The 26,194-nt window shown below is 38.2% G+C and overlaps 1 protein-coding gene across 3 annotated transcripts in view; it reads right to left on the bottom strand.

Moving 5' to 3' along the window:
• Positions 1 to 160: 160 nt before the first annotated feature.
• Positions 161 to 26,194, bottom strand: part of LOC107726040 (anoctamin-1-like) — a 39,653-nt gene continuing 13,619 nt past the window's right edge. For all 3 annotated transcript variants that reach the window (XM_016535510.1, XM_016535511.1, XM_016535512.1), the window contains 11 exons: positions 15,826 to 15,900; positions 15,532 to 15,733; positions 14,423 to 14,534; positions 14,161 to 14,218; positions 13,489 to 13,589; positions 10,333 to 10,478; positions 8,191 to 8,343; positions 8,033 to 8,085; positions 6,922 to 7,103; positions 2,481 to 2,586; positions 161 to 1,526 (listed from right to left, as the gene is read on the bottom strand). In XM_016535510.1, coding sequence (XP_016390996.1) covers positions 1,170 to 1,526; positions 2,481 to 2,586; positions 6,922 to 7,103; positions 8,033 to 8,085; positions 8,191 to 8,343; positions 10,333 to 10,478; positions 13,489 to 13,589; positions 14,161 to 14,218; positions 14,423 to 14,534; positions 15,532 to 15,733; positions 15,826 to 15,900 — 1,545 coding nt within the window. In that variant the 3' untranslated portion in view covers positions 161 to 1,169. The remainder of the gene's footprint in view (positions 1,527 to 2,480; positions 2,587 to 6,921; positions 7,104 to 8,032; positions 8,086 to 8,190; positions 8,344 to 10,332; positions 10,479 to 13,488; positions 13,590 to 14,160; positions 14,219 to 14,422; positions 14,535 to 15,531; positions 15,734 to 15,825; positions 15,901 to 26,194) is intronic.

The raw sequence follows: 26,194 nt of genomic DNA, 5'->3' as shown, positions 1-26,194 counted from the left end.
AGCTAGCTTTGTTAAGCATGTGTGGCAATCATCAGGGTATTACAACAACCTGCGCATCTGCTAGAAGTCGAAAACACAAGTGAATTGGCCCCACTGGACTTGTAGCACAATGCCTCGAGGGCAAGAAAGAAAAACCACTTGCGCATAATTGGGATTAAATATTTATTCTTCTTGCATGAGTATTAAGTCCTATGAGGCATAGTGAATGATGACTTGATGGCCAGATGTTGGCACACAACATCCATCCATGATTCCTCCCTGAATAACAGTAACCCCCGCTCAACCTTCCCACACCGGTGATGGCAAATTCAGGGGAGGATTATAGTTGACATGGCACAAAAAGACCAGCTGCTCCACAATCATAAATACAGCGAATGCTGTGTGGTCCAAATCTACAGCCCTGCGTTTTATCAGAAGGAGGCATAGCATAAATGTATGGATTGACAAATGTGAGTTTAATTACATATTGCCTTAATGTGTTACATAATGGGCTGGATCGTTAAAAAGACAAAACGCCACACGTTTCACAGAATACGTCGCAGTACCACATCGAAATTGTGTTCTTTGCACCTTAATTTACTAACACGCATCATAGTCTTTATTAACCCAAGAATGGTCATATTGATGAGAACGAATACAGCCTACAGTGACGCCGTTACCTGAGAAAATGAAAGATTATTTGCCATTATATGCTACATCTTGTGGACAATGTGCAAAGCGGTTTGCATTTGGACAGCATGTACAGATTGCGCAACGTCACCAAATATGTGCTGCTCTTTATGAGTGTGTGCCGACAAACATCCTTGCTCGAGATCGTGGAGAAAAACGTGCGTTTGAGAGGATCCCGCTCGTGTTCTTGTGAACGCCAGTGCATGTGGAATGATTGCATCTGCAAGCGGTCCTACTGAAGCTCAAGTTTGTGTGTCAGACGTGCCTGAAAACGGTAGGAACATCTGAGGGTTTAAAAACCAGACTCGGAGCCTGTAAGACAGACATTCAGACTACAGTTCAGTGACCAAAAGGAGTGACCCCTCATTCTCTGGTACAAAAAAACAGGAACATAGAACCGAGGGCACCTGATTCTCGAAACTCAGAGCCTCAAACTCCAGCGCTCAGGCACTGTGAAACACTCTCCACCAGTGGACTCATCTTCTCTCGCCCGACTTCCCTCACACGGCCGTGTGTTGGGTGATGTCGCTTCGGGGAGACATGGACATCTGGCGGGTGAACTGGCTGAAGCTTGCGGCTCGGGGTCGGGTGCGAGGAGCCGGGGACGAGGTGGGAGGGAGCGGTCCGAGTTGGGTTTGAAGAGGCAGCGAGGTCTGATCTGACACCTTCAGCTCCTCCTGCTGTTCTTGTGTCAGATCTCTGGAGAACAAGCTCTGGATCAACTGCAACTTCTCCTTTTCTTCATTCAGGAAGACGTCCACCAGAAGAGTCTTCTCCTTCTTCAACTGCTCGCTGATGTTTTTGGGCACGTCGGGGATCACCCAGGCCACCAGCATGCTCATGGTTATCACCAGGTTCTAGAGAAGTCAGAGACACAAGCACATTTATATTTACACATGTATATTAATGGGTGGGGCGCAGGAAATCATACTCATCACTGGCTGTGATGAAAACATATATCTTTCCATTCAATAAATGGAGGATCTTTTACACACCAGGTAGCATTTCAGGTATTGGACCTCTGCCAGTGACATCTATACATACACTTCCTGATAATGAGGCTCATATAGAAGAATATACATTTTATATATAACGCACCGTTCAAAAGTTCGGGGTCGGCAAGATTTTTCAATCTCTTCGCTCACCAAGTCTGAATTTATTTGACCAAAAATACAGTTCAATACATTATAAAATGTTATTATAAATTAAAGTAACTGTTTCATATTTGAATATATTTTAAAATTTACTTTATTTCTGTGATGCAAAGCTGAATTTTCAGCATTAAGTCTTCAGTGTTACATGAGCCTTCAGAAATCATGCTAATATGCTGATTTAACATTTCTTATTATTTATCAATGTTGTAAAACCACACTTTTCTTGTCCTTTTAAGAGCTTCACAGCTATGATCCCCATAAAATGTTGTTTATTTAAGAACAACACTTGGAATGACATTTCATTTTTTGAGTGAACTATAACTTTAACTGTTTGGTTTAGTGTTTAATTGCATTTCAATAGAATTAGTTTCCACCCACAGCTGCTGACAGCAGGACATTTCTACTGAGTTACAGCAATTATTCTGACCAGCATTTAGACTATTAATCCAAATGTGCAAAGACTGCATCATTTATATGTGGTTGAAGCGCTCACGTTGCTGAGGTAGCTACTGTGTGGCTTTTTCATTTGTTTGGCTTTGACTGAAAAAGGACATACATTTACGTTTTTCCATTCATAGTCACTTGGTGTTCATTAGGAGTAAAACTTTTATTTTAGGCGTTTAGATTGGAGGTAATGGTAAAAAAAGGAGCTTGTACCTGGAACAATATGACGAAACCTAACCGAGCCGCTAGAACCGACCAGTACTGTTTGGAGAATTGGTAAGGCTCAGTCGACCATGGTGGTTCTCTGTAGTCTTTGTACCTAAAATGAACAAAAAGAATAGACATCCCGAGTCATTTAAGGCTAATTCATCTCCAGCAAGGATCCGTTTGCTGGTTGGCAATAAAAATAAACAGAAAATTTAAAACATATGCTCAACACATGCTTCTAGAAAGGCTACAAAGGGCAAAACAACACAACAGCATTATTAATCATGACGAGGACATTTTAAGTGCAAAAGAAGGAATTGCATATTTGTTGTTTTACTTTACAACTACTTTGTATAAGTGGATTTTTTCCTGTTCAGAATGCACAGAAAACTGTTACTTTTTGATCACAAGGTTAAAATAAATAATTTTTATGAGTCATTCTATAATTTAAGGTACATTTCATTTTTAGCAAAAACAATATGCTTTCTCAATAAAACATCTATTGGTTTCAGTTGATTCATTTTATCAGTGTAACTTATCTGCTAGTTGCCAGGCTTAATGATTAAAGACTATTTTGATATTGCAAACAAAAATATGTTTTCCTTGGTGGTGAGTCAACTATGTTACAGACTAACTGGGTGCATTGACAGGGAACATAGTTGACAATTTTACCATTTTATCTCAGAATATCAGTGTCAGGCCTTGTCTGGCCAAGAAATGTTAAAAATAAAAATAAAAATACTGCAAACCATAACAATGTACCCAACAAACAATTAAAATACTCCTGGACAATACTGGAGATCATGCTGAACACGTAGTTTTGTAATATATATATTTTTTATTTTTATTTTTTATTTTTTTATTTATTACATTATTTTCAGGGGTGTGGTTAGCAACAGTTGAAAACTAAATATTTTTTGTTTCAAAGAAAATTTAATTTAAACTCAATCTATATTTCTAAGGTATTTAGATTATAGAAATACATTTAATATAGATAGTCTTGACTTTAATTTTTTTGTTTATTCATTATTTTGAACTTCTCAATTCAAGAAGCGCTCAATGCAAAAACTGTAATTAAGGGACATAAAGGCAATTTCACGCAAATTGAAAAACAAAATATATGTGTGAGATAATAGTTTGTCTCTTAATGGATAAAATATATTTCTAAAGAAAATTGTTAGAAAAAAATAGAATTATCATCAATGGACATGAAATATACCCTAAATTATAGAATGACTCTAGTAGTTGCAGTAGGAGGAGAGTCTTGGTCATGATGATTAAAAAATGAGTATATTTTGATTATATCTTCAGGCCTAATTCATTAGAGCAGGCTGTTCCCAAAAGTTTTGATTTTCTCTATTGAATTATAAAAAGTAAACTCTGAGTCTTTATTAACCCACTAAGGACGTAGATTTCATGGCCATATACAGTAATCTACGTGGAATGTGTTAGGCTGGTTTTGATTTCCTCAGACAGTCAGATATCTTCATCTGAAGACATGGTCCCTGGGGTGAAGTCCTTGTTTGGTTATACAAGTCCAGAAAGGGCAAATATGGTGCAGGAAAAACATGGGCTTGATTTGTTCCTCGACCCTATTTTAGAACACTGACAAGCTTGCTCTCTTGCTCCCTCTTCATCTATCTGTTCTCTTAACAAACAGACTGAGGGTCAAAGGAACCCAGACATCAGATTGCCACTTCTCTTTGGTCCGAGTAGCAACAAACGAGTGTAATCTCGTTCTCAACTGCTTGGAGCAGAAAAAGCAGACAGGTTCTGATAAAAGCACTTTTCTTGACATGCTTCTGATCTGTGTTGTGAAGGCTGCCCGAGATAATCAAAGCAGTGGTGAGATCTCACACTTCAGGGTGATGGAGTCCCATCTAGATGTTTTTCTCCCTCTCTCTTTCCTCCACTTCAGTGTGAGGGTTAAACGCTGTTTGCTATCCCGATCTGGAAATAATTCTTTCCAGAGAACTGATGAACACAATTACTATCACTATCAACACAAGCATACAGCACTGCTTCATTAGAAAACAATTTTTCACATTAAGACCGTTTATAAAAGTATAGGCCCACACAGAACCTGTGCATGTTCTTCCACGTTTGATTTTGAAGTAAAAATCTACAGAATTCTGTGGAACTGTTTACGATTTTATAAAATGCATGAAGCTATATCTAATAAAAAGGTGTGTTTATCTGAACAACAGTCAGATTCTGCAGAAGTCTATTCAGGCCCATAACGAATCTATGAGAGTGCAATAGATGTCCAAAGAACTAAATATGAGTGTCTGTTAGATATTTTGGTTATATTTATTACATTATTTTCAGGGGTGTGGTTAGCAACAGTTGAAAACTAAATATTTTTTGTTTCAAAGAAAATTTAATTTAAACTCAATCTATATTTCTAAGGTATTTAGATTATAGAAATACATTTAATATAGATAGTCTTGACTTTAATTTTTTTGTTTATTCATTATTTTGAACTTCTCAATTCAAGAAGCGCTCAATGCAAAAACTGTAATTAAGGGACATAAAGGCAATTTCACGCAAATTGAAAAACAAAATATATGTGTGAGATAATAGTTTGTCTCTTAATGGATAAAATATATTTCTAAAGAAAATTGTTAGAAAAAAATAGAATTATCATCAATGGACATGAAATATACCCTAAATTATAGAATGACTCTAGTAGTTGCAGTAGGAGGAGAGTCTTGGTCATGATGATTAAAAAATGAGTATATTTTGATTATATCTTCAGGCCTAATTCATTAGAGCAGGCTGTTCCCAAAAGTTTTGATTTTCTCTATTGAATTATAAAAAGTAAACTCTGAGTCTTTATTAACCCACTAAGGACGTAGATTTCATGGCCATATACAGTAATCTACGTGGAATGTGTTAGGCTGGTTTTGATTTCCTCAGACAGTCAGATATCTTCATCTGAAGACATGGTCCCTGGGGTGAAGTCCTTGTTTGGTTATACAAGTCCAGAAAGGGCAAATATGGTGCAGGAAAAACATGGGCTTGATTTGTTCCTCGACCCTATTTTAGAACACTGACAAGCTTGCTCTCTTGCTCCCTCTTCATCTATCTGTTCTCTTAACAAACAGACTGAGGGTCAAAGGAACCCAGACATCAGATTGCCACTTCTCTTTGGTCCGAGTAGCAACAAACGAGTGTAATCTCGTTCTCAACTGCTTGGAGCAGAAAAAGCAGACAGGTTCTGATAAAAGCACTTTTCTTGACATGCTTCTGATCTGTGTTGTGAAGGCTGCCCGAGATAATCAAAGCAGTGGTGAGATCTCACACTTCAGGGTGATGGAGTCCCATCTAGATGTTTTTCTCCCTCTCTCTTTCCTCCACTTCAGTGTGAGGGTTAAACGCTGTTTGCTATCCCGATCTGGAAATAATTCTTTCCAGAGAACTGATGAACACAATTACTATCACTATCAACACAAGCATACAGCACTGCTTCATTAGAAAACAATTTTTCACATTAAGACCGTTTATAAAAGTATAGGCCCACACAGAACCTGTGCATGTTCTTCCACGTTTGATTTTGAAGTAAAAATCTACAGAATTCTGTGGAACTGTTTACGATTTTATAAAATGCATGAAGCTATATCTAATAAAAAGGTGTGTTTATCTGAACAACAGTCAGATTCTGCAGAAGTCTATTCAGGCCCATAACGAATCTATGAGAGTGCAATAGATGTCCAAAGAACTAAATATGAGTGTCTGTTAAATATTTTGGTTAATTTGAGCTCTCAGCTAAATATGAAACCACTGACGAGCTACCCTTCCTATGTGGTACAGTTCTTTGTAATTTACCGTTGAATTAAGTATGCTGAACTGGATAGGCTGGTTGATTGTTTATGACTGTATTTGATTGTTTATACTGTACCATTTCTTTTGCCGTCCTATCTGAGTTTTCCACAAAAATCTGATGAAGAATACATGCAATCTCCCCAGGCGCCGTCCAAGAGAGGATCAGTATGTTAAGACCATAATAGCTTCGACACATGTTTATTTCAAATACGATTTAAGAGCTGCAAATGAGGGATCCTACGGCTGTTTACGGCCTGTGCTCTGTCCTACTAAGAATTATTTTGATGTGGTTGATGCCGATAGCCTCGTGGTTAGTGCGCCGACATATACAGCGCAACTGTGCTCATGGTGACCCGAGTTCGATTCCCGTCTCGAGGTCCTATGTCCATCCTGCCCCACTTCTCTCTACGCAATACTTTCCTGTCATCTCTCCACTGTCCTGTCTGAATAATAAAGGTATAAAAAAAAAATTATTTTGATGTGAACAATCAGTTTGCTCACAACTACTATTCCGTTTTGGACTAAATGTCCATGGTTGCATGTTTTATCAAAGCAATAGGCAGCTGTGCATCCCAGTGACCTTTAATAATAATAATTAGTAATATAGTGCATTTTTTCCAACCTGCAGAATGTAATGTCTTTGCCGAGACTGGAGATGGAAGGCACAGTTCCTGGTTTAAAGTTGCTGACGTTAAAGTAAGAGAGCGTGTGGTTGATGAAGCCATGCATGGTCCCCGTCTCGCTGTACATGTACTGGTAGACCAAGCGAGGGATGAAATCTGATGTGAAGGAGATGACAAAGGCCTAAAATGATACAATACCAGGTAAGAGATCAAAATATGTAATTAATATGTAAAAGCAAGAAGCAGAACTTTACAGTAACAAAGTCCAGATCAGGGTCACCAGTTAACTCAAACTAAAACCATAAAAATAAATTTTTGTTACCTAAAATAAAATAAACTTTAACTGAATTAAAATGTAAAAACCAGCTAGTTAGCTAGTTGCTAAAGCAACGGTTCTCATTTTAATTTAGTTTAACTTGATGTACTAGAATAACTAAAACTGAAATAAAATTAATAAAGAATATAAAGACATATTTACAAAAAAATAAAATTGGAAAAAAAATTACTACAACTTTAACATTTAAATGAAAACTGAAAATATAAAAATGCATAGAAACGCATAAAACTCAAGGTATCTCGGGCTGAGCGGTAATGTGTGGCATTTAATTGGATTGGAGAGGCCATTTGTAGCTGTAACATTAAACGAATACTTGATTTCCAAAAGAACAACGCAGCTGGGGGGAATCAGATGTCGGGCTTCTGAGTAAATGTGGCTTTCTTAATGAAAGTTCAGAGAGAAGCTGAAGGATCTTTACCATAAGGCTTACTAGAATATTCCTCTCATATTGGGAACATCACATCTATTAAAATAAATCTGCCGGGGATTTCGAGTAGGAGACATGGATGAAGCGAACCGTACAGGTGAAAGAACATCTGTACAATTCGAGAACAGAAATTGTCACATAAATTGATTTCTTCCATGAATAATGGGAATTCAACCATGTAAGTACAAAGAATCTTGGTCATCTAAGGCTTATGAAAACAATACCAATGATGCACCCTGGGGTCTTTTTGAATCCCTCTATATGATAAACTTTCCATAAAGAGGACTAACAGTATTTGACTAGCATGTGGTAAGCAGCAGAGTTATACAGTATAACAGAAACTCACATTGATGATAACTGAGAACTTTCCCAAACCACTCAAGATGTTGTACCAGATACCTGTGTGAGGAAACCATTTAAATCAGAGGTTAAATTAGTAGATCCGAGTATGATTAAGAATGCAAGTGAATTGTTGTGGTGTAAATATTAATGCAAGGTTTTCACCGATATCTTTGGCCCTAATGGCATCTGGCCGGCGAAGCTCCGTGACGAACTTCTTGGCGTCGAGGCGGATCTCGATGACATTGTTTAAGAGGGCGAATAGCGGAGCCAGCGGGAATGAGGCCACAAAGAGCGACACGAAACCAAACTGAATGACTGCAGAATGACAAACAAACAAACATGGAGATTACATGTTGAGACATTTGGGTTACAAATTGAAGTTTGACTGATAGAACTGTAAGACTGCTGTTTATTACCAGACATTAAGGATTAAATATTGATTTTATGCAACCATTCAACAGTTTTGGGGTCTGTAATATTTCTTAACGTTTTTGAAGTCTCTTATGCTCACCAAGGCTGCATTTATTTGATCAAAAACGCAAGTAAAAACTATACAATTGTGAAATATTATTACAATTTAAAATAACTCTGTTCTATTTGAATATATTTTAAAATGTAATTTATTCCTGTGATGCAAAGCTGAAATCAGTCTAATATGCTGATTTGCTGCTCAAGAAATATTTATTATTATTATTCATGTTATTTTTGTGGAAACCATGATACTTTTTTGTCACGATTCTTTGATGAATAGAAAGTAAAAAAAACAGCATTTATTTGAAATATACATTATTATTTTATTTTATACTATTATATTTTAACGATATAATATGCTTTTCTGTCACTTTTTCTCAATTAAATGCATTCTTGCTGAATAAAAGTTACTTACTGACCCCAAACCGAACTGTAGTGTTGCTGAAAATAAATAAATATTAATTAATTAATAAAAATAGACTTGTACAGTGTATGTGTTCACATATAGATCAAATAACTTCTTAAGAAAGATCCACAAATCATTGTAACAATGGAAAAACCACTACTTATTTGATGTGGCGAAATAAGTGTGTTACTGTGTCTTTCTACAGTAACTTGACATTACCAGCACTGGTGTCAAGCACAAAGCTGATTATTTGTCAATCAACAACACATGGAACATAAACCTTGTGGGAAAATGCATTTCCTTCTTTGGCTTGATTGACACATGGCTTTTTTCTGTGCAACATGCAAACAATGGCTTCGAGAGAGATCAGGCTGGAGGGTATCCTACATAAACATCCATACGAGTGGGTCTCATTCCCCCGCTCTCACTGAGAATATCTTTCACAGTGTGTAGGTGGTGATCTCCCTCCAGTGTTATTACTAAAGGTCTTGAGCTCATCTTCAGTTTCTCCCCAATCGTTTCTTTGATTCAAAGAGTCTCATAAGTGTTTCTTGTATGAAGAACTTGAAAAAATAAAAAATCTGTTTTACTTGGCAGTGGATTAAAGCATCCATACATTTTTGAGAAAAGACTAAGGCGCAAGTTTTATCACGCACAGGTCTCTATGATAGACAGTTATGCAATTCGCCTGCACTTAAGGGATTAAACCGTCCCGCATCAAACCACTCAGTCAACAATCACAATAGGGAACCATAATAATCTCTACAGATCATATAATTACTGAATAAAACTCTTGTTGTGTACTTGCATTACATTTTTTATAGCAAAACACATCAAATAAAAACAAAAAACTAAAATCTACAGTATTTACAACAGAGCTATTTCGAACAAAGCTGTTTCGAGTCATGTTGAAAGAAACTTGTGTCAGGAAACATCAGTCGACGACTTGCGCTTTCAGCATAATTGGGTTGTATAAATGCAGGATGAATAATAGTAATTCAAGTTTGCATTGGTGTTCAGATGTTTAACTTTGCTGTTTATCCTCTAGGCTTTCAGATCTTTTGCAGACGCCTTCACGTCAATTTACATAAACACTCAGTCAGTTGTGTATCACCGTAAGCAACATTTTAGCGAATGTAGGCCCTTTCCCGATTCTAAACACAGCTGTAAACCAAATGCTTGGGCTATTGGCCTAATTCACATGTTCATTCATAATTCTGACCCTTAAAACCATCACAAACTCTAATAACTGAGCGTCTTTTGTACACTGGGGCGTGTTTAAATCTAGAAACCTATGCATTCCTCTGACAACAAATCCTGCGGTTCCCGCCAAAGGGGATGTGTTAGATTAACCAGATGTTTTCTCACAAGGCTTCATCCTGAGGACGCTCTACTTTCGCTTTTAAACAGAGTGGAGTGCCACTCACTCATCTCCATGTATTCAGGTGTGAGTCCGTCAAAAGGCTCCAGGTCATAGTCCAGGTGCCACTGCTGGCGGCGACCCGGCTGCTCCACAATCTCCTTGGGCGCCCGCTCTTTGTCCTTGAGTGTGCGGCACAGCTTCTTCAGCTTTCTAAAGCGGGAAATGAGAGGGAGAAAGAGAGCGAGACAGAATGTAAACACACAAACCATTGCTATAAACTTGACCTTGCAGCTAAAATGACCCAGATTTGATAATGAGTCAAATGTCAGGTTTGTTTCTAAGAACTGCATAAGAATTTTATGCAGACATATCGTGTGCTTTGTTTATATTTACATAACTATTACTATTGCTTATATACTGTACATAGAGTTGGCGGTTTTTCAAATGCAAACGACTGCACACACAAACACACATATATAACTTTTAATTACATGTGTGTGTGTGATTTATATATGTATATGTATTTACAAACACCACTCATTTTCTTCAGGAAATTGTTCTTCTAACATCATATTAAACTCATTTTTGGTTTCTGAGCTTTAACTTAATTTAAATTCCGTTGTGTAATTCAGTTCAGTGATCTGGAATGTGAATGAACTTGCAATGGCATGAATCTTGGCCAGACGTTCCATGATTTATTGGTATAACCACACGCAAGGGCATACAGGAGACAGACCGGTGCGTCTGATATACACATACACCGAAGACTTGGAAGAACTCTCTGGAAATCTCATTATTGTACACATCTGTTCGCTTTGTTTTGGATTTTTCTTCAAATTGCACATACACTGTCTGTTCCAGTCGGGTTACATTGAAAGAACAAAATCAAACCGAATGCAAAACTCTGCAGCAAATCTGTTGATTAGTCAAGCAACAATACAGAACTTGTTAAATAATCTCTCAATTCAATGCTAAAACACACAGACAGCATGACTAAAGGTCCTACATGTGTAGGACCCGACAATACCTAAAAGAGTAAGTGAAGATCACAGGACCTTCAGGTGACCATAAATAACTCCTAAAGTGTTGGAGTTATTTCACGTTCAAAGACAATCCTCTCATAAACTTCTCATTAAGCAGTCTGAGATTTCAAAACACAAAGAAAAGGTTGCTTACATGAGTTAGTTTTGAAAATGAGGAAAATAGAACTAATGACCCATGTTGTGAAATTCAAAAACTATTAAAAAAAAATTACAAATGTAACAGGATATGTATCACCATAAAAGCATACCAGCAAACATGTTAATTACTGCCATGCAGTCATGACCACAACGTACTTTTGATCCATTTTAACCTGAGGTTTTATTCCAAGTCCTCAAGACAGAAGGAATGTGCATAGACTTCACTCTAGATTCGTGTTTGGAGAGTCCTCATCAGAAAATCAAGTGCGAGAGCATGACAGCTCACGTTGGACTGGCCAAATATAGTGGACGAATTGGTCCATCCGTCTATAGCTTATTAACGCTCCCAATAAAACCCCCCAAATGCATCTGCTGCATTATTTAGTCTCCAAAACTACAGCCTTTTCCAGCACATTACTTTTTAATGCAAGCCTTTGTATCATAAGTGCTCTCCTCCATCTGTGATAAAGCTCTCGTTTACCAGCTGTTGAAATGCATTTGCATTTGAGAATGTGCATAGAGTCACACGCAAACCCCTACTGTTGAACAACAACTGGTCAACTACAATTAAAACAGACTTTAAAGGGATAGTTCAGCCCAAAATTAAAATTCTGTCATTTATTCACCCTTGAGTTTCTTTCTTTAGATAAGAAGATACATTGAAGAATGTTGGTAACCAAACTGGTAACCAGCCATTGAATTCCATAGTATTTTTTTCATAATATGGAAGTCAATGGCTATTGGCAACTGTTTGGTTACAAATATTCTTCAAAATATCTTCTTATATGCTCAACAGAAGAAAGAAACTCATAAAGGTTTATAACAACCTGAGGGTGAGTAAATGACAAAATTAAAATTTTTGGCTCTGTTTTAGCATGCACATTAGTATAATATAGTAGCATGCCATTGGTCTGTGGGGAGATTAGATAGGTTAAGTAGGTCAGGTCTCTGCGTGAGGGGGATATCGAGTCATTCTGACCTCCATCATGTTCCACTTTTGTGCCTTCTGCCCCGAAAAAAAAAAAAAGAATATTAAGGTGAGTATTTATAGAACTGAACAGGAGAATGGGTTTGACTTTGTTCTCCTCTCATTGCTTTTTTGATTTGCCTTCTTAAATTAACTACTTTTGAACTCTGAGGTAAAACTGGGACATCAAAAGGTCATTTGCAATGACAACATTGTGGAACATGCCAAAGACTTGTTGGGGTGTTTTTACATGCTCACACATGGTTTACAACTAGAGTAAGAGCAAAAAAGACAGAGCTACCGTAAAAGACTTTGGAGTAGCTGTCCTTAAACTCAAGTGAGTTGCTTGTTTATCAGGTAACTCACAACCAACTGAATGTATCATTCATCAAACAGATCCGCGCAGAAATGGATGTAAAGAAAAAATGAACTGGTGTTCTTTTGTAGGACAAGGAGAAATAGGTTAAATAGGGATTTCCACAAAATGGAAAGTCCACTCAGACTCAGAGGTTCATTTCTGCACCCAGGGGAAATCACGTCCCAGATTTTTGCAATTGTATGCTTGTGCATTAATGCATGCATGCCACACACACTAGGCACTCTGCAGCACAAATGACACCTGTGATAATTTGTTTGTTTATATGTGCTACAAGTACAGACTTCTCTCCATATTCCATGAACATCAGTCACACTGATTTGCATTTAAACCTGTTCATTAATGACATGATGCACCACTTGTGCAAACATGTGAAATGAGACAGGAATCCAGCTTATTAGAGTACATGGAGAGGCGTGTCAGAAAGTTTGCCTCCGTGCAAAGAGGGAGTAAAAGGAATTGAAGAAAGGAAAAAAACAGCAAAATAAGGCAGAATGGCATTGGAGCAGACAGTGGGAGCAAAGCCCACCTCACTATCCTGGGATTTCCTGGTCTATAAACCAACTTCGACAGGAACAGTGTTTACCGTTTATCTGAAGGAATGATTTGATTGATGATAATTTCCAGAAAAAAAAGCTATTGTGTTTAGTGGCAGAGAGTGTTTTATAAGATCCGCGGAGAGGAACGGGAACTTACGGAATGCCAATCTCAAAGATGTTATTCTGAATAAGCTGCTTCCCCAACATGATGATACTGAGCTGGATACAGAGTTCAATCAGACAGCCTCCAGGAGCACACTGGGAAGGGTGGGGGACAAATGTTTCTGATAAATATTGTGATTTAAAATGTGATTATATTGTATTTATTAATATTTTATTGTAATTATTATTAAATAAGACTATTAAAACAAAATAAAATAAAAATATTACTATTGTAACTTTTTACTGTAATTATAATGTATTAAGTTATTAAAGTATTTAAGAAAATTAGACATTAACTGGAATAAAATAAACAACTTTTTTATTTTAGCCAACAAAAAATACTAAAAATGACAAAAGCACAAGAAAATAATGATAAAACATTAACTAAAATTAAAGTAAAAATGGTAAAAACTGATTCAAAATATAAATAAAAAGTAGCATTTCAGTAACACTAAAATAACACTGTACAACTGTAAAATTACAATAATATTTTTGTCAGTCTTCATTTCTTCTTTTTCAAACGTTTAAAACTCTTTTACTGACAAGAACACAGTGTTGTGCTTTATCGTGAAACAGTTTTATTTGATTTCGGTTTTATTTTGATTCATCACGCAGCCCTGATGTTGAACATGACAATCATTCAGGATGCAAGCAAAACCGTACTCACCTCTTCCATACGGTAATCATTGAAGACATAAACGTAGTCACCGGGACGGCCAGCAAACCTGTAAAAAAAAAAACAGTTAGGGTCATGGGATTTGTCTCAACCCAAGAAAGGAAGTGCCAAGGGTCACATGCCTATTTTATTTGAAGCCAGATGTTTGTGCTGCATTCAGACTTCACGTTTACTGTGCTAGAGGCTGAATATGTGTTTCTCTTTCTTCTGCTAATTAACTACGGTGTTTTTGTGGTCTAACTTGTCCACATACCTCCCTTTGAAGAAGGCCACATAGAAGATAGGTGCATAGGCATTCATGAACTTCAGGAGGAAAGCCTTCAGAATGAGACGCTCCTCAAAGTTGGTCTCCGTTTTAGGGATCTCTGCAGACACATGAATGAAATTATTTGGGATTTAAACAGATATGTTCTGGATAAACTGCACAGCATTTCAAAAGCTTGTTGTTCTGACGAGTATAATAAACATGGGTGGCTTGGAAAATTCTCCCATCATGTTTCTGTTTAGCAACTTCTGTTCAACAGGTTGAAGGTTGAGAAACTGAGCTTTTCAGAAGACCACATGGTTACATTTGGGGTTGGGATTATATGTTTTGTGCCGTTCCCTAAATCTTAATCTGCCACAACAGATTACAGACAGCAATTTTGGCAATACATTCACCATATTTTAATGCATTCATTAATAGGGCACTCTCAAAAAAGAGCCCAAATTCCAGTAAGATTGGTGAAATATATATATATATATATATATATATACATATATATATAAAGCATGAACTGGTGAGTTTGGAAGTAGGTTAAAGCATTAGGGTGAACCAGACTGCATGTGGTCAGACTTTAAGAGTGAAAATCAAAGAAGTACTGGGGTGGCCCAACCAGTTATTAGGTTTAGGGGGCAAACACTTTTTCACACAGGGCCATGTAGTTTTGGATTTTGTTTTCCCTTAATAATAAAAACCTTCATTTAAAAACTGCATGTTGTGTTTACTTGTGTTATCTTTTACTAATATTTCAATTTGTTTGATGATCTGAAACATTAAAGTGTGACAAACATGCAAAAAAATAAGAAATCAGGAAGGGGGCCAACACTTTTTCACACCACTGTATATGTCTTGTTCACGAGATGATAACACATGCTTCCTTCCTTCCCTACATATCCACAGAGACTCTCATTTATTAAAACGTCTCTTAAGGAAATCTCGGTGATGGCTAACTGACAAGCCGCGTTTTCTCCAGCGTTCCTGAAGTGGCTCAACCAAAAATTCATTTCATTTTCGGTGGGCAAAGAGGGGAAGAAGGACATCCGAAAGAAGGGAAGTTGACCAAAAGGTAATTTAGCAACAATACAGTGGTAAAATCTCACCCAGTTCTGTCAGCCAAGCAGCCACCATGCCGTATATCTCGTCCAGGATGAGGATGACCACCAGGTTGATGATGACGGCGGTGGCCGTGACGGTCACCCGTACGTTAGACTTGACCTCTGGATCTGGGCTCATCGCCATGAGGGCGGAGATGGTGATGCGGTAGATGATGACACTGAAGACAGCAGAGCAAGTCACTCCAAACTACATGGAGAAAAGAAGACATAGAAGTAAAAAATAAATGAAATATGGACAATCACAAAAACATTGCACCAGACAGGACGGATAAGTTTTACCATGAACAGAATAGAGGAAATGTTGATTAAATATCCAGGCAGTCTGTCCCTCCATGTTAGCTTCTCATGTCCAGTCTGTGAAGGGAGAAAGACATTTAAAGTGACTAATGGAAGTATGTATGTATGTGTTTCAGTTTCAGCTGTGCCTCTTTATTTGCTTTTTTTATCCTCAGCTACTTTTATAGTGACTCATTGGGGAAATAATTTGGCTGCCCACTTGTAAAAACATGACAACATTAAGGACATTAACACCTGGCCTTCCTGTAGAGTAACTTCTGTACATTCTGTACATTCAAGTGATAGATCATATCTTAAAAACATCCGGCCAACAGGGAGAACCTATTTTAATGACCAAAGCAACCTGAATATGCCTCTTTTGCATTTAGATCAAACCTAATCAAGCCAAAAACAACATCAACAGCGTGCGCTTAAACTTGGCTGCACAGGCAGCAGTGGATTGAGGGTGGTCTGTTCCCATTGGATTCAGTCTTCCTTCACTGTCAAGCTTTGGACAGCAGATCAAGAGGTATGTCCCTCTGAGGAATACATGTTAGATGACACAGCAGAAAAATGGATTCAGATTTAGTTCTGTGGAAATCGGAGGGAAATGAATTAGCACGCCACAGGAATGTTAAACAGCAGCTTATGTTCCTTTTGAGTCATAGAAAAATGTCATTACAAAAGCATCATTACAATCGAAAGAGTGTTTGACAAGAAGTCGGAGCCAGTTTTTCTAAGTAACAAGTGCACACAGTTCTTACTGTTTACTAGCTGCAAGGGTGTAACTTTGGTTTGAGAAGTGGGGGGGACACAAAATTCAGTGAGCTATTTTTAGAGTGTGTTCCGTGGCGATGACGGCGTGCGGTTAAAAAAAGCATAACAAACGAGTTTTAAAGTGGGGGGGACACAAACATGATTTTGAAAAGTGGGGGGGACATGTCCCCCCTGTCCCCAGTGGAAATTACGCCCCTGACTAGCTGTAATTATTATCTAAGGCTTACTGAAAGGAAACTTCAAAAATGATTGATTTGATGTTTAATCTACTTTCTCCAGAATAATCTGAGGTTATAATGCTGCTAAGCTATTTATACTCCAAAATGCACACAAATTCAAAGCACACATAAACATCGGCTGAAATAATTTGGTTTTAATTAGATGGAATGATTACTGATGCTTTTTAGTAATGAATAGAACATCTCCCTCAGCTTTGTTGCAATGCATTCTGTTTTTACATTATCTGTGCACGATATATGCAATGCTGCATGATTATAATTTAGACAAAATGCAATTTTGCTGCCTACTGGGAGCAGATTTTGCATTTGGAGCATGCCTATGTTTCTGTCTATTTAGGGTTTGAAACAGAGCCCATCTCATATTTTTTGATGAATGGAGATTTAGAGGGTTTTGCAAAGGACCCAGTAGCAAATGCGGTCAGTGTGATGACACAACAGTTTGATAAAATCTACCTCTTGCAATTGGGCTCATTATGAGGCAAACAGCACCACCTAGCATGGTGCGTGTCTAAACCCTGGCACCCGGGAAAAGCCACAGAACCCGGAGTGTAACCAGGCACAGCTTTCAAAATGCCACAGCTTTAGGGTCTTCAGAATAACGAATGTGGGTCACGCAATTGTGCCGTTAATCATAATCCACAGGCTCGGTTCACAAACCCTCACCCAGTAATGAGAGGAATTGCTGCAGGTCTGTGGTTTTAACTGACTCTTCATTAAGATGCATGATGCTATTTAGTGACAGGCTGTGATAACCTCTTAAAATGCATTAATATCAGAAGATGCCAAGTTCTTGGGAAACCTCGCTGGCACAAGGACAAGCAGAGATGCATATTTAAAGCTAATGCCACAAATGTGCTGCGAGGTGCCACAAGTATGTAATAAGTAGGACCATTTGAGACGTGGACACTTTTTTTTTTAGCTTTTATGCTGATTTGTGAAGGAAAATCTGTGTAATGAAAGTAAATATGGTCAAATTTATTAGGGCAAAAGGATTTGTAGTATTTTGTAAATGTGGGCCATTCGAATTCCACTGAAATCTGTTGATCTTTCTGTGGATTTTTGCAGGCGCAGATTCCGTGCGAGCTTAGCAATAAATAACAATAACAAAAGATGCCTGACAAAAGAATGCAGAGGAATGGAATTAATAATTTATGTAATCAGCCACATCATACCACTGTAAAAACAGAACGGGAGAGGGAGGAAGAAGACAGGTGGCATTGTTTTTAAATAATTAACACTTTTTTATTTTTTATTTGCAGATTTAATGTGTCAGATAAGTACAGAGATACAAAGGATACAGATATCAAAAGTCAAACTATTTGGCTAAAAACATACTTCAGTATATAAAAAAGGAATGTATACCTTAAATGCAATTTGGATAAAACTGTCTGCCAAATGCATAAAGATTTAATACTTTATTATATTTATGTTTAGCCTTTGAAATTGACTGATAAAATAAAAAAACTGATTTTACATTTAAGAAGGTTTAATCAACACATTAGAAAAGTGGGAAGGACGGTTCACGTGTTGTCATATGCATGCGTGATAACTGGTCCGAGGACAGCAGCCTGTGTCTGTCTGTTTTATAGTGGATATAGATCACTGGATAAGTTTAACAGCTCAGTGACAGTGAAGTAGGTTTGGGCGCTGCAGATGTGGGTTTCCACAGATGCCCCTGCATACAACAGCTGTTGGATGGAGAATATCGCTTCCTTGAGCTTAAGTCAAGATGCTCTACAACCCTCTTTGTCTTTTATTTTGGCTGTCTAGGAGTTTCTTGCAGAAATGTTACTCAAAAGACTTTATAGTTCTTTAACAGCAATAAAACCTTTCCACTGCACAAAAGGTTCTTTAGATTGTTAAAATATTCTTCACACTGAGAAAAAAATGGTTCTTTTAAGAACTGTTCATTGAAAGGTTCTTTATTTTTTTTAGATTATGTATAAAACGAACACATCAGCAAACTTCGGGACTTTTGTGATGTGACAAACTCTCATTGATTAGGCTTCATGTCAACCTGACATCACATTCATCTACCCAGCAGACATGAAAATGTCAATGGGCTCGGGTTTTGTTAGCGCATGATTGCCACACGCTCTCTCAGAAACACACACATACTCAGTCGGACAACACACAAGCGTCCCAGCGGGCCCACGCTAAGCCCTTTGGGAAATTAGTGACAGGATCACCAGTGTGGGGATTTCCTCCACGGCCATATGTCGCTTTGCAGAGATGCCGTGTTCACATTGACGTCACCGTACGCCCCGTTCTCTCAACCCCCCACCCTCCGAATGTACTGTAAGCCAGATGCAAGAGAACAAGTACCGGAACCATGCCAGTGCCCACGCTAGCAACAAGAACATGTAAGCCGCCACATATACAGTACAGAAACCATTGCATTTGTGTTAGAATCACACACAGCCTACCAGCGAATATTTCAGGCTGATGGACTGACAAAAATAGCTTTTAGGGTCTTTAAAACAGGCGAAGGTCCATTAAGTGAGGCTTGACTGAAGATTGTCTTTTGGGCGTTGGGGACAGAAGGTAATAATCTGATGTGAGCCCCATCTGACAGATCTGAAATCCCTTTAAAACACACTCTCATCTCCTTCCATCGGGTTTTGTTTGCGCATGATCGCCACATGCTCTCATAGAAACACACACATACTCAGTCGGACAGCACACACGCGTCCCAACGGTCCCACACTAAGTCCTTTGGGAAATTAGTGACAGGATCACCAGTGTGGGGATTTCCTCCACGGCCATATGTCGCTTTGCAGAGATGCCGTGTTCACATTGACGTCACCGTACGCCCCGTTCTCTCAACCCCCCACCCTCCGAATGTACTGTAAGCCAGATGCAAGAGAACAAGTACCGGAACCATGCCAGTGCCCACGCTAGCAACAAGAACATGTAAGCCGCCACATATACAGTACAGAAACCATTGCATTTGTGTTAGAATCACACACAGCCTACCAGCGAATATTTCAGGCTGATGGACTGACAAAAATAGCTTTTAGGGTCTTTAAAACAGGCGAAGGTCCATTAAGTGAGGCTTGACTGAAGATTGTCTTTTGGGCGTTGGGGACAGAAGGTAATAATCTGATGTGAGCCCCATCTGACAGATCTGAAATCCCTTTAAAACACACTCTCATCTCCTTCCAGCTCTGTGCTCTGATCTGAGACGACCACCAGACCAGGATTACACACAAAGAAACCTACATGCTTCAGATCAGCGTGATCTTTCTAATAAACAGCTTGAGCAGGAACACACCGGGCCATAGATTAAATGTGGGACGAATGACATCTAAAGACGGATGGAAAATTCAATTATGCAACATTGTGTATTAAATGTCCCAGGCTTCCTGCTCAGACTTCAATATCATCATTAATAAAATCAGAAAAATCCTTCATCATACATATGCACACTTTCAGAAAGCAAACAAAACTCTCCTTGCATGAGAATTGCACAAGTGTTTCATTACTTATTTTATGCTTAAAAGACCAAGAATTTGCTAATTAGGTAAAAAAAAAAATATATATATTCTCTAAAAACAAGGCTTATTATTTTACATAGTTTTGCTTCTCAAGTAAATTCATCTTGCTTTAAGGATATTCAGCATAAAGGGTTTTATGTGACATTTATCATCATTAATAAAATCCGAAAAATCCTCCATCACACACATGCACACTTTCAGAAAGCTAAGAAGGCTCTCCTTGCATAAGAATTGCATAAGATTTTAAGTGTTTTATTATTTATTGCAAGATGTTTTAGTATAATTAAAGAGGTTTATGCTTAAAAGAAAAAGAATTGGCCAATTAGGAACCAAAAACAGACAATTCAAGATATATTCGATGAAAACCAGGGTTATTATCTTACATAGTTTTGCTTCTCAAGTAAATTGATCTTGCTTTATGGATATTCAGCATACAGGGTTTCACATTACATTTATGGGCAGGTAAATCTAAACAGGTGTGCTGAAGAGTATCTTGTTTACTTTCTACTGCCTCTATCTTATATCTTTTGAATATCCGAGATTTCATGCCACAAACCTTTCAATCTTTGTCCAAAGACGGTTTTAGTCCTTTGGACCCAGAGTGAATGGAACTGAATGCAGAATTTAATAAATCTGAATTGAAAAAGCACAAATAACAACTCAGTCAGAGGTCAAACATTTGATCGTCTCCTCCTCAGCCAGATACACACTTTCTGCAACTCTCCTCCTCAAAGATAATGAGGAATGTTCCCTGACATTGCTTCTGGAGGCGATGAAAACATTTTGCTCTAAAATTAGCCATGCAAAGGGTGTGCTGCATTTTTTTAACAAACGTCACTAATGTGTCCTAAAGATAGCTGCCAAGATGACAGCTATGCGATAAAGGCTTTTAAAGAGCCGAAGATAAGAGCGAACCCAACCGAGCGTATGAGGGAGTGGGATTCGAGTGTCCGTGTCTCCATGGAGATGTGAGGACTTTGCTTAATTCAGAGGTTTGGCGTTCAGCCCGGCATGGGAGGACGCTTGCATACACCCATGCCTATACACACAAACGCACTGGAGTCTAGTGCGCTCTGCTGGCCAGCCTGTGTAGCAAACTGCACTAAATCTGTATAACAACAAGTCTCTCGAAGAAAAGGTCAGATTTTAACAAACTCAGCATGTGTGTCAAGTAAAATAAGCAGACACATTCTCCTTCTAACTCCCTGAACTCAATACCTTTCATCAACCGCTCTCTTCGCAGTCATCCCAAACCGCACACGCACCATGTGGCCCTCTTAAATGAGTGATCTGGAGGTTTTCGCCAGACTTACTGCCTTTCCAGCATTTATTGGTTTATTCAGAGGATTTTTGGGGTCTTGTGGCAATACAAATGAGCTGTGAGAAACATGGGGAGGTCTGTCAGTGCTCAGTCACAAAATCCTGTGGGCCGTGGTTTTTCCACCACGACATCGCTTCCAGAAATTGATGAGCATCAACTGGATCCTGGTGAGTGCTGCTTATTTGCTTGACAGTATGTGCTGAATAATAATAATGACTTAACTACTGCATGTTTTTTTACCCACATGAAGATTAAGCAGAAATTGCCTTGTTTACAACGTCTGGCCGACCCAAACTGCACTGATCTGAAGTCCAGGCAATTTTGAATTAAGTCATTAGGATGTATAGTCTTCATTTAAGGTTCTGCATAACATCTAGGTCAGGAGGACTGACCGTGGGCTATGATATCTGGGACAGAGAAGCTAAACATAAGAATGAGAAAAAGTGCCATAATGTGAGTGACGGATGGAAATCTGTGACTCTTGGACATAAAGGCCCAAAAAATATGCCACACATTAGGTCAGGGGTCACTGAATCTGTCCGAAAGTATGTCACAACATTACGCCTCCTGTGCTGAACAAGTTTTAATGAGGACTATGGATGCTCAATGAGTCCAGAGAGCATCATAAAGGTCAAAGCAACTGCTAATATTGTAACTGAACTTTTCATAAAAAAAAAATTTCGGTGGGAAAGACATAATCGTTCATTATTTTTACACTACTTGCCAAACTAATATTTCTGTAAGAAAAAAACATTCATTACCATTTTTCCTGGTAATGATGTGCAAACATCTTTAAAACAAGATTTACTTGAGAATCAAAATTGCATAAGATATTATAGCTTGTATATATATATATATCAGTGGCATTCCGTCCATATAAGCTGCGAATGCTCCACATACGCAGGCCATTTGAGAGAATAAGTTCACGGGATAAGTCATATAAAGATGATTATAAGTTGATCCCTTGTCATTTGAAATGTAACTTAAAGGGGTTATATGATGCGATTTCAATTTTTCCTTTCTCTTTGGAGTGTTACAAGCTCTTGGTGCATAAAGAAGATCTGTAAAGTTGCAAAGACTAAAGTCTCAAATCCAAAGAGATATTCTTTATAAAAGTTAAGAGTCAACCACACCTACCTAAAACGGCTCGTTCTAACACGCCCCAACATACCTACGTCGCTCTGTGGGAAGATTTGCATAACAGCGCCCAAATGTTCACGCAAAGAAAGAAGATGTAACTTTTATTCTCGCTGTAGTATTGTAGTTGTTGCCGCCGCTGCCATGTCGTGAAGGCGCTGTGTGTTTCGTTGTGAAAGCGAAACTACTTTGTTTGGCCTTCCAAAAGAGGACGATATCCGCTTTGTCATGCCTAGAGCTGATTTGTGCTGGTCGCTGAGGAAATACATCAACTTTGCGCTGTGGATCGCCGGATCGGCTTTCACCGTGGATGAAGCGGAGTCCAGCCCGGGGTCGTCACATGTGGTTGCCACAAGCCCTCCGGACGCTCCTTCGTCGAATCCGCCGGCTGCGCCGTTCTCAAGCCCACCCGCCGCCACTCAATCTAGCCCGCTGTGTGACGCTGTGTGTTTTGTTGTGAAAGTGAAACTACTTTGTTTGGCCTTCCAAAAGAGGATACGACTAGAAATCAGTGGTTAAGTTGTATTTACAACACTGTTCCAGAACAGTTTAACCCAAATATTCAGATGTGTCTGAATCACAGACTGTAAGTACGTCTTTTATATTTAAAGAATTTGCCACTGACGATTCAAACGCGAGTTTTGAGCAGTGTAGAGTAGCACTTGTTGTTTGTCATATCTCCGATCACAAATGCAGACATGGTTTTATGTTTACGCGGCGCGATGCAACGCAACGCATAAAAAGACAGTATAAGTCATTATAATCCGTAATTATGTCTCCACTGGATGCAACAAATGCCTAGTTTATAATGGGTTTTAATGTTTTTGTTGCATCGCTCCGGCCGCACAGGACATCACAGTATGGTAGGGGCGTAACATTTCCGTCACACGCTTGAGGTATTCGGTCAATCACAACGCTCTGGATAGCTGGCCAATCAGAGCATACCTCGCTTTTCAGACCAATGAGGTTTGTAAAAATCGACGCGTTTCAGAAAGGCGGGGCATAGAGGAGAAACAATAATGTACAGTATGTGGGAAATAATGTGTTTTTTTAACCTTAAACCGCATAAACACATTTCATTACATCAAATACACAAAATAATGTTCTTTTTAGCAGCATCATATGACCCCTTTAAAGCTTAAAGAGTTAGGAATAAGTACGTAAAATGAATTTTTTGCCAAACGTCTACATCAGTTATGGTTGCTTCCGGGCGAGCGTATATTCTCCGCAGCTTTCTCGCCTCCGCTCTGTTGATATGACTCTTCAGGATTATAGCGCGTTCTCAGTGATTTGCTGGCCTACGGCAGATTTAATGCGCGAGGTAAACTGTTCGCGAAATGCTAGCCCAAGCGGAAAAATGTGCTGTTGCTGTCAGATCTCGATAGCCGAAAATTACATTGTGTTTGATGCAAAACCAGCTCGACTAAATCAAAAGAAAAAAAACACTAACTGTATATTTTTATTTTCTCAAGCAAAGCAAATTGTAAAAGTCCACTGAACAACTTACATTTTTGGTCATAGACAACGTATGTTGAAGATATACGTTATTGTCAACGTTATTGCCTAAGCGGTAAATAAATTTTTTTTTTTTATAAAAACGTTAAAAAAATAATTTAGCTGATGCAGAGAGACATATAGACCGGGGGAATCCCCCCATCTCACCACCCTCTGATTAGGTATCATAACTTAACTACGTGTAAACGTTATTTGGCGGTTTTTACTTGGAAAACCAGTTATATTTTTCTTGCATTCGAATAACAATGAGAAGTATACTAATAGCACACTTGAATAAACTTATTTTTCGTAAGGGCGGTTAAAAAAGTCACCGCTCGCCACTGATATATATATATATAGATTCAAGCCAAACAAGACTTATCTTAAATAGTACATTTATCTTGGATATTCAGCATAAAGCTTTTGTTCAAGTGACATTTATCGGCATATAAATCTGAAATCCGACATGAGAAGCACAATATACAGGTGTGCTGAAGCATATGTTGTTTACTTCCTACAGACTCCTTGATTTTATTTCTTTTAACTATCTAAGATTTGATGCCTTTCAATCTTTAGCAAATCCAGCAACTGTTTTTTTATGTAATCTCTCATTGTAGCAGCCTGGTAAACATTTTAATTCCCAGCAGATTGAATTTAGATTTTTTATTATATTTTTATTATTATTATTATTCGTAAAACTAATCTTTAAGGCCAAAAACCCCACACTGAGTCCAGGCTTGATTTTAAACCAGGATTAATGTTCTACAAAGTCTGTGAAACCTTAAGAAGCTTGAACTACTGACACAGTTGGACGCGTAACACAACGCACACACAGAGAAACGAGGCTACGGATGCCGGCGTACCTATTTACAAGCCACATCATGTATCAACTAATAAGTCCTAATTTATTGGGCTAATTTGCCTAATTGCATTTCATGCAAGACAACGGCCCCAAGCAGAAATGTCAAACAGACAATCACAACCTACATTTTCCAAATGAAATGCTCAAATCTCTGAGGCTCACACCTTGTGTGTGAACAAATGAGAACTTCCTGGACAACATATTTATTAACTGAACATATGCTTTTTACACACAGCAGCGATCTCCAGTATTTACTGAGCACAATGATGACATTACACTTGACCTTAGGCAAAAGGACAAGAAAGCTTTAATGTTGTTACACTGTGACCAATGTTCAGTTACGTGAAACCAACAGAGCAAACTGAGAGATCTAATTGTATTAGCCCGACATGCACCGTCCAACAGCAAGAGGATTACGGCAGTGAGGGACGGCCGTATTGCACATGCCGACGACCCCGTTGTGACCACCCCACCCAGCTAAGCCCCTCTGACAAACACATGGGCCATTTACAAATTAAACAGGCTCAAATTCTCTCACTAAATATGCATCTGTGCATGTGTGAATGGGCCGTAATTCATTCTTTTAAAGTTATTGACAGGAAATGGTAATAGAATAGAGGGCAGACAGTGTCACTGTTTAAGGCAAGACATCCGAGGTGAATAGGGTAAAAAATTTAATGTTGGATATCACCATATTTCCCAGGTTTATTGATTACATTAAGAATAAAAAAACTGAGATTTCATCAAAAATTAAGAAAAGAGTTTTCTGAAATGTTGTTTATGTATGCAAATGAGGTACTATCTAATGTATTTGCATTCTCTTATGTATTCTTAACTGTTTTAATCCATTTAAATATAATTTTAATCATTATAGTCATTTTTCTTTGCTTTTATTCTTACTAATATTTCTTATGCATGCTAATTTTATTTCTCATGCATCTGTGATTATTATTATCTTATATGTAAAGCACTTTCAATTACTATGAGGCGCTATCTAATTTATTTGCAGAAATTTCCAGGACAGAAATCTGGATTGGAGAAAGCC

This window comes from Sinocyclocheilus rhinocerous, unplaced genomic scaffold (assembly GCF_001515625.1).
Source record: "Sinocyclocheilus rhinocerous isolate Xijiao unplaced genomic scaffold, SAMN03320098_v1.1 scaffold395, whole genome shotgun sequence".
Classification (NCBI taxonomy): Eukaryota; Metazoa; Chordata; class Actinopteri; order Cypriniformes; family Cyprinidae; genus Sinocyclocheilus; species Sinocyclocheilus rhinocerous.
This window is presented reverse-complemented; position numbering and strand designations above follow the sequence as displayed.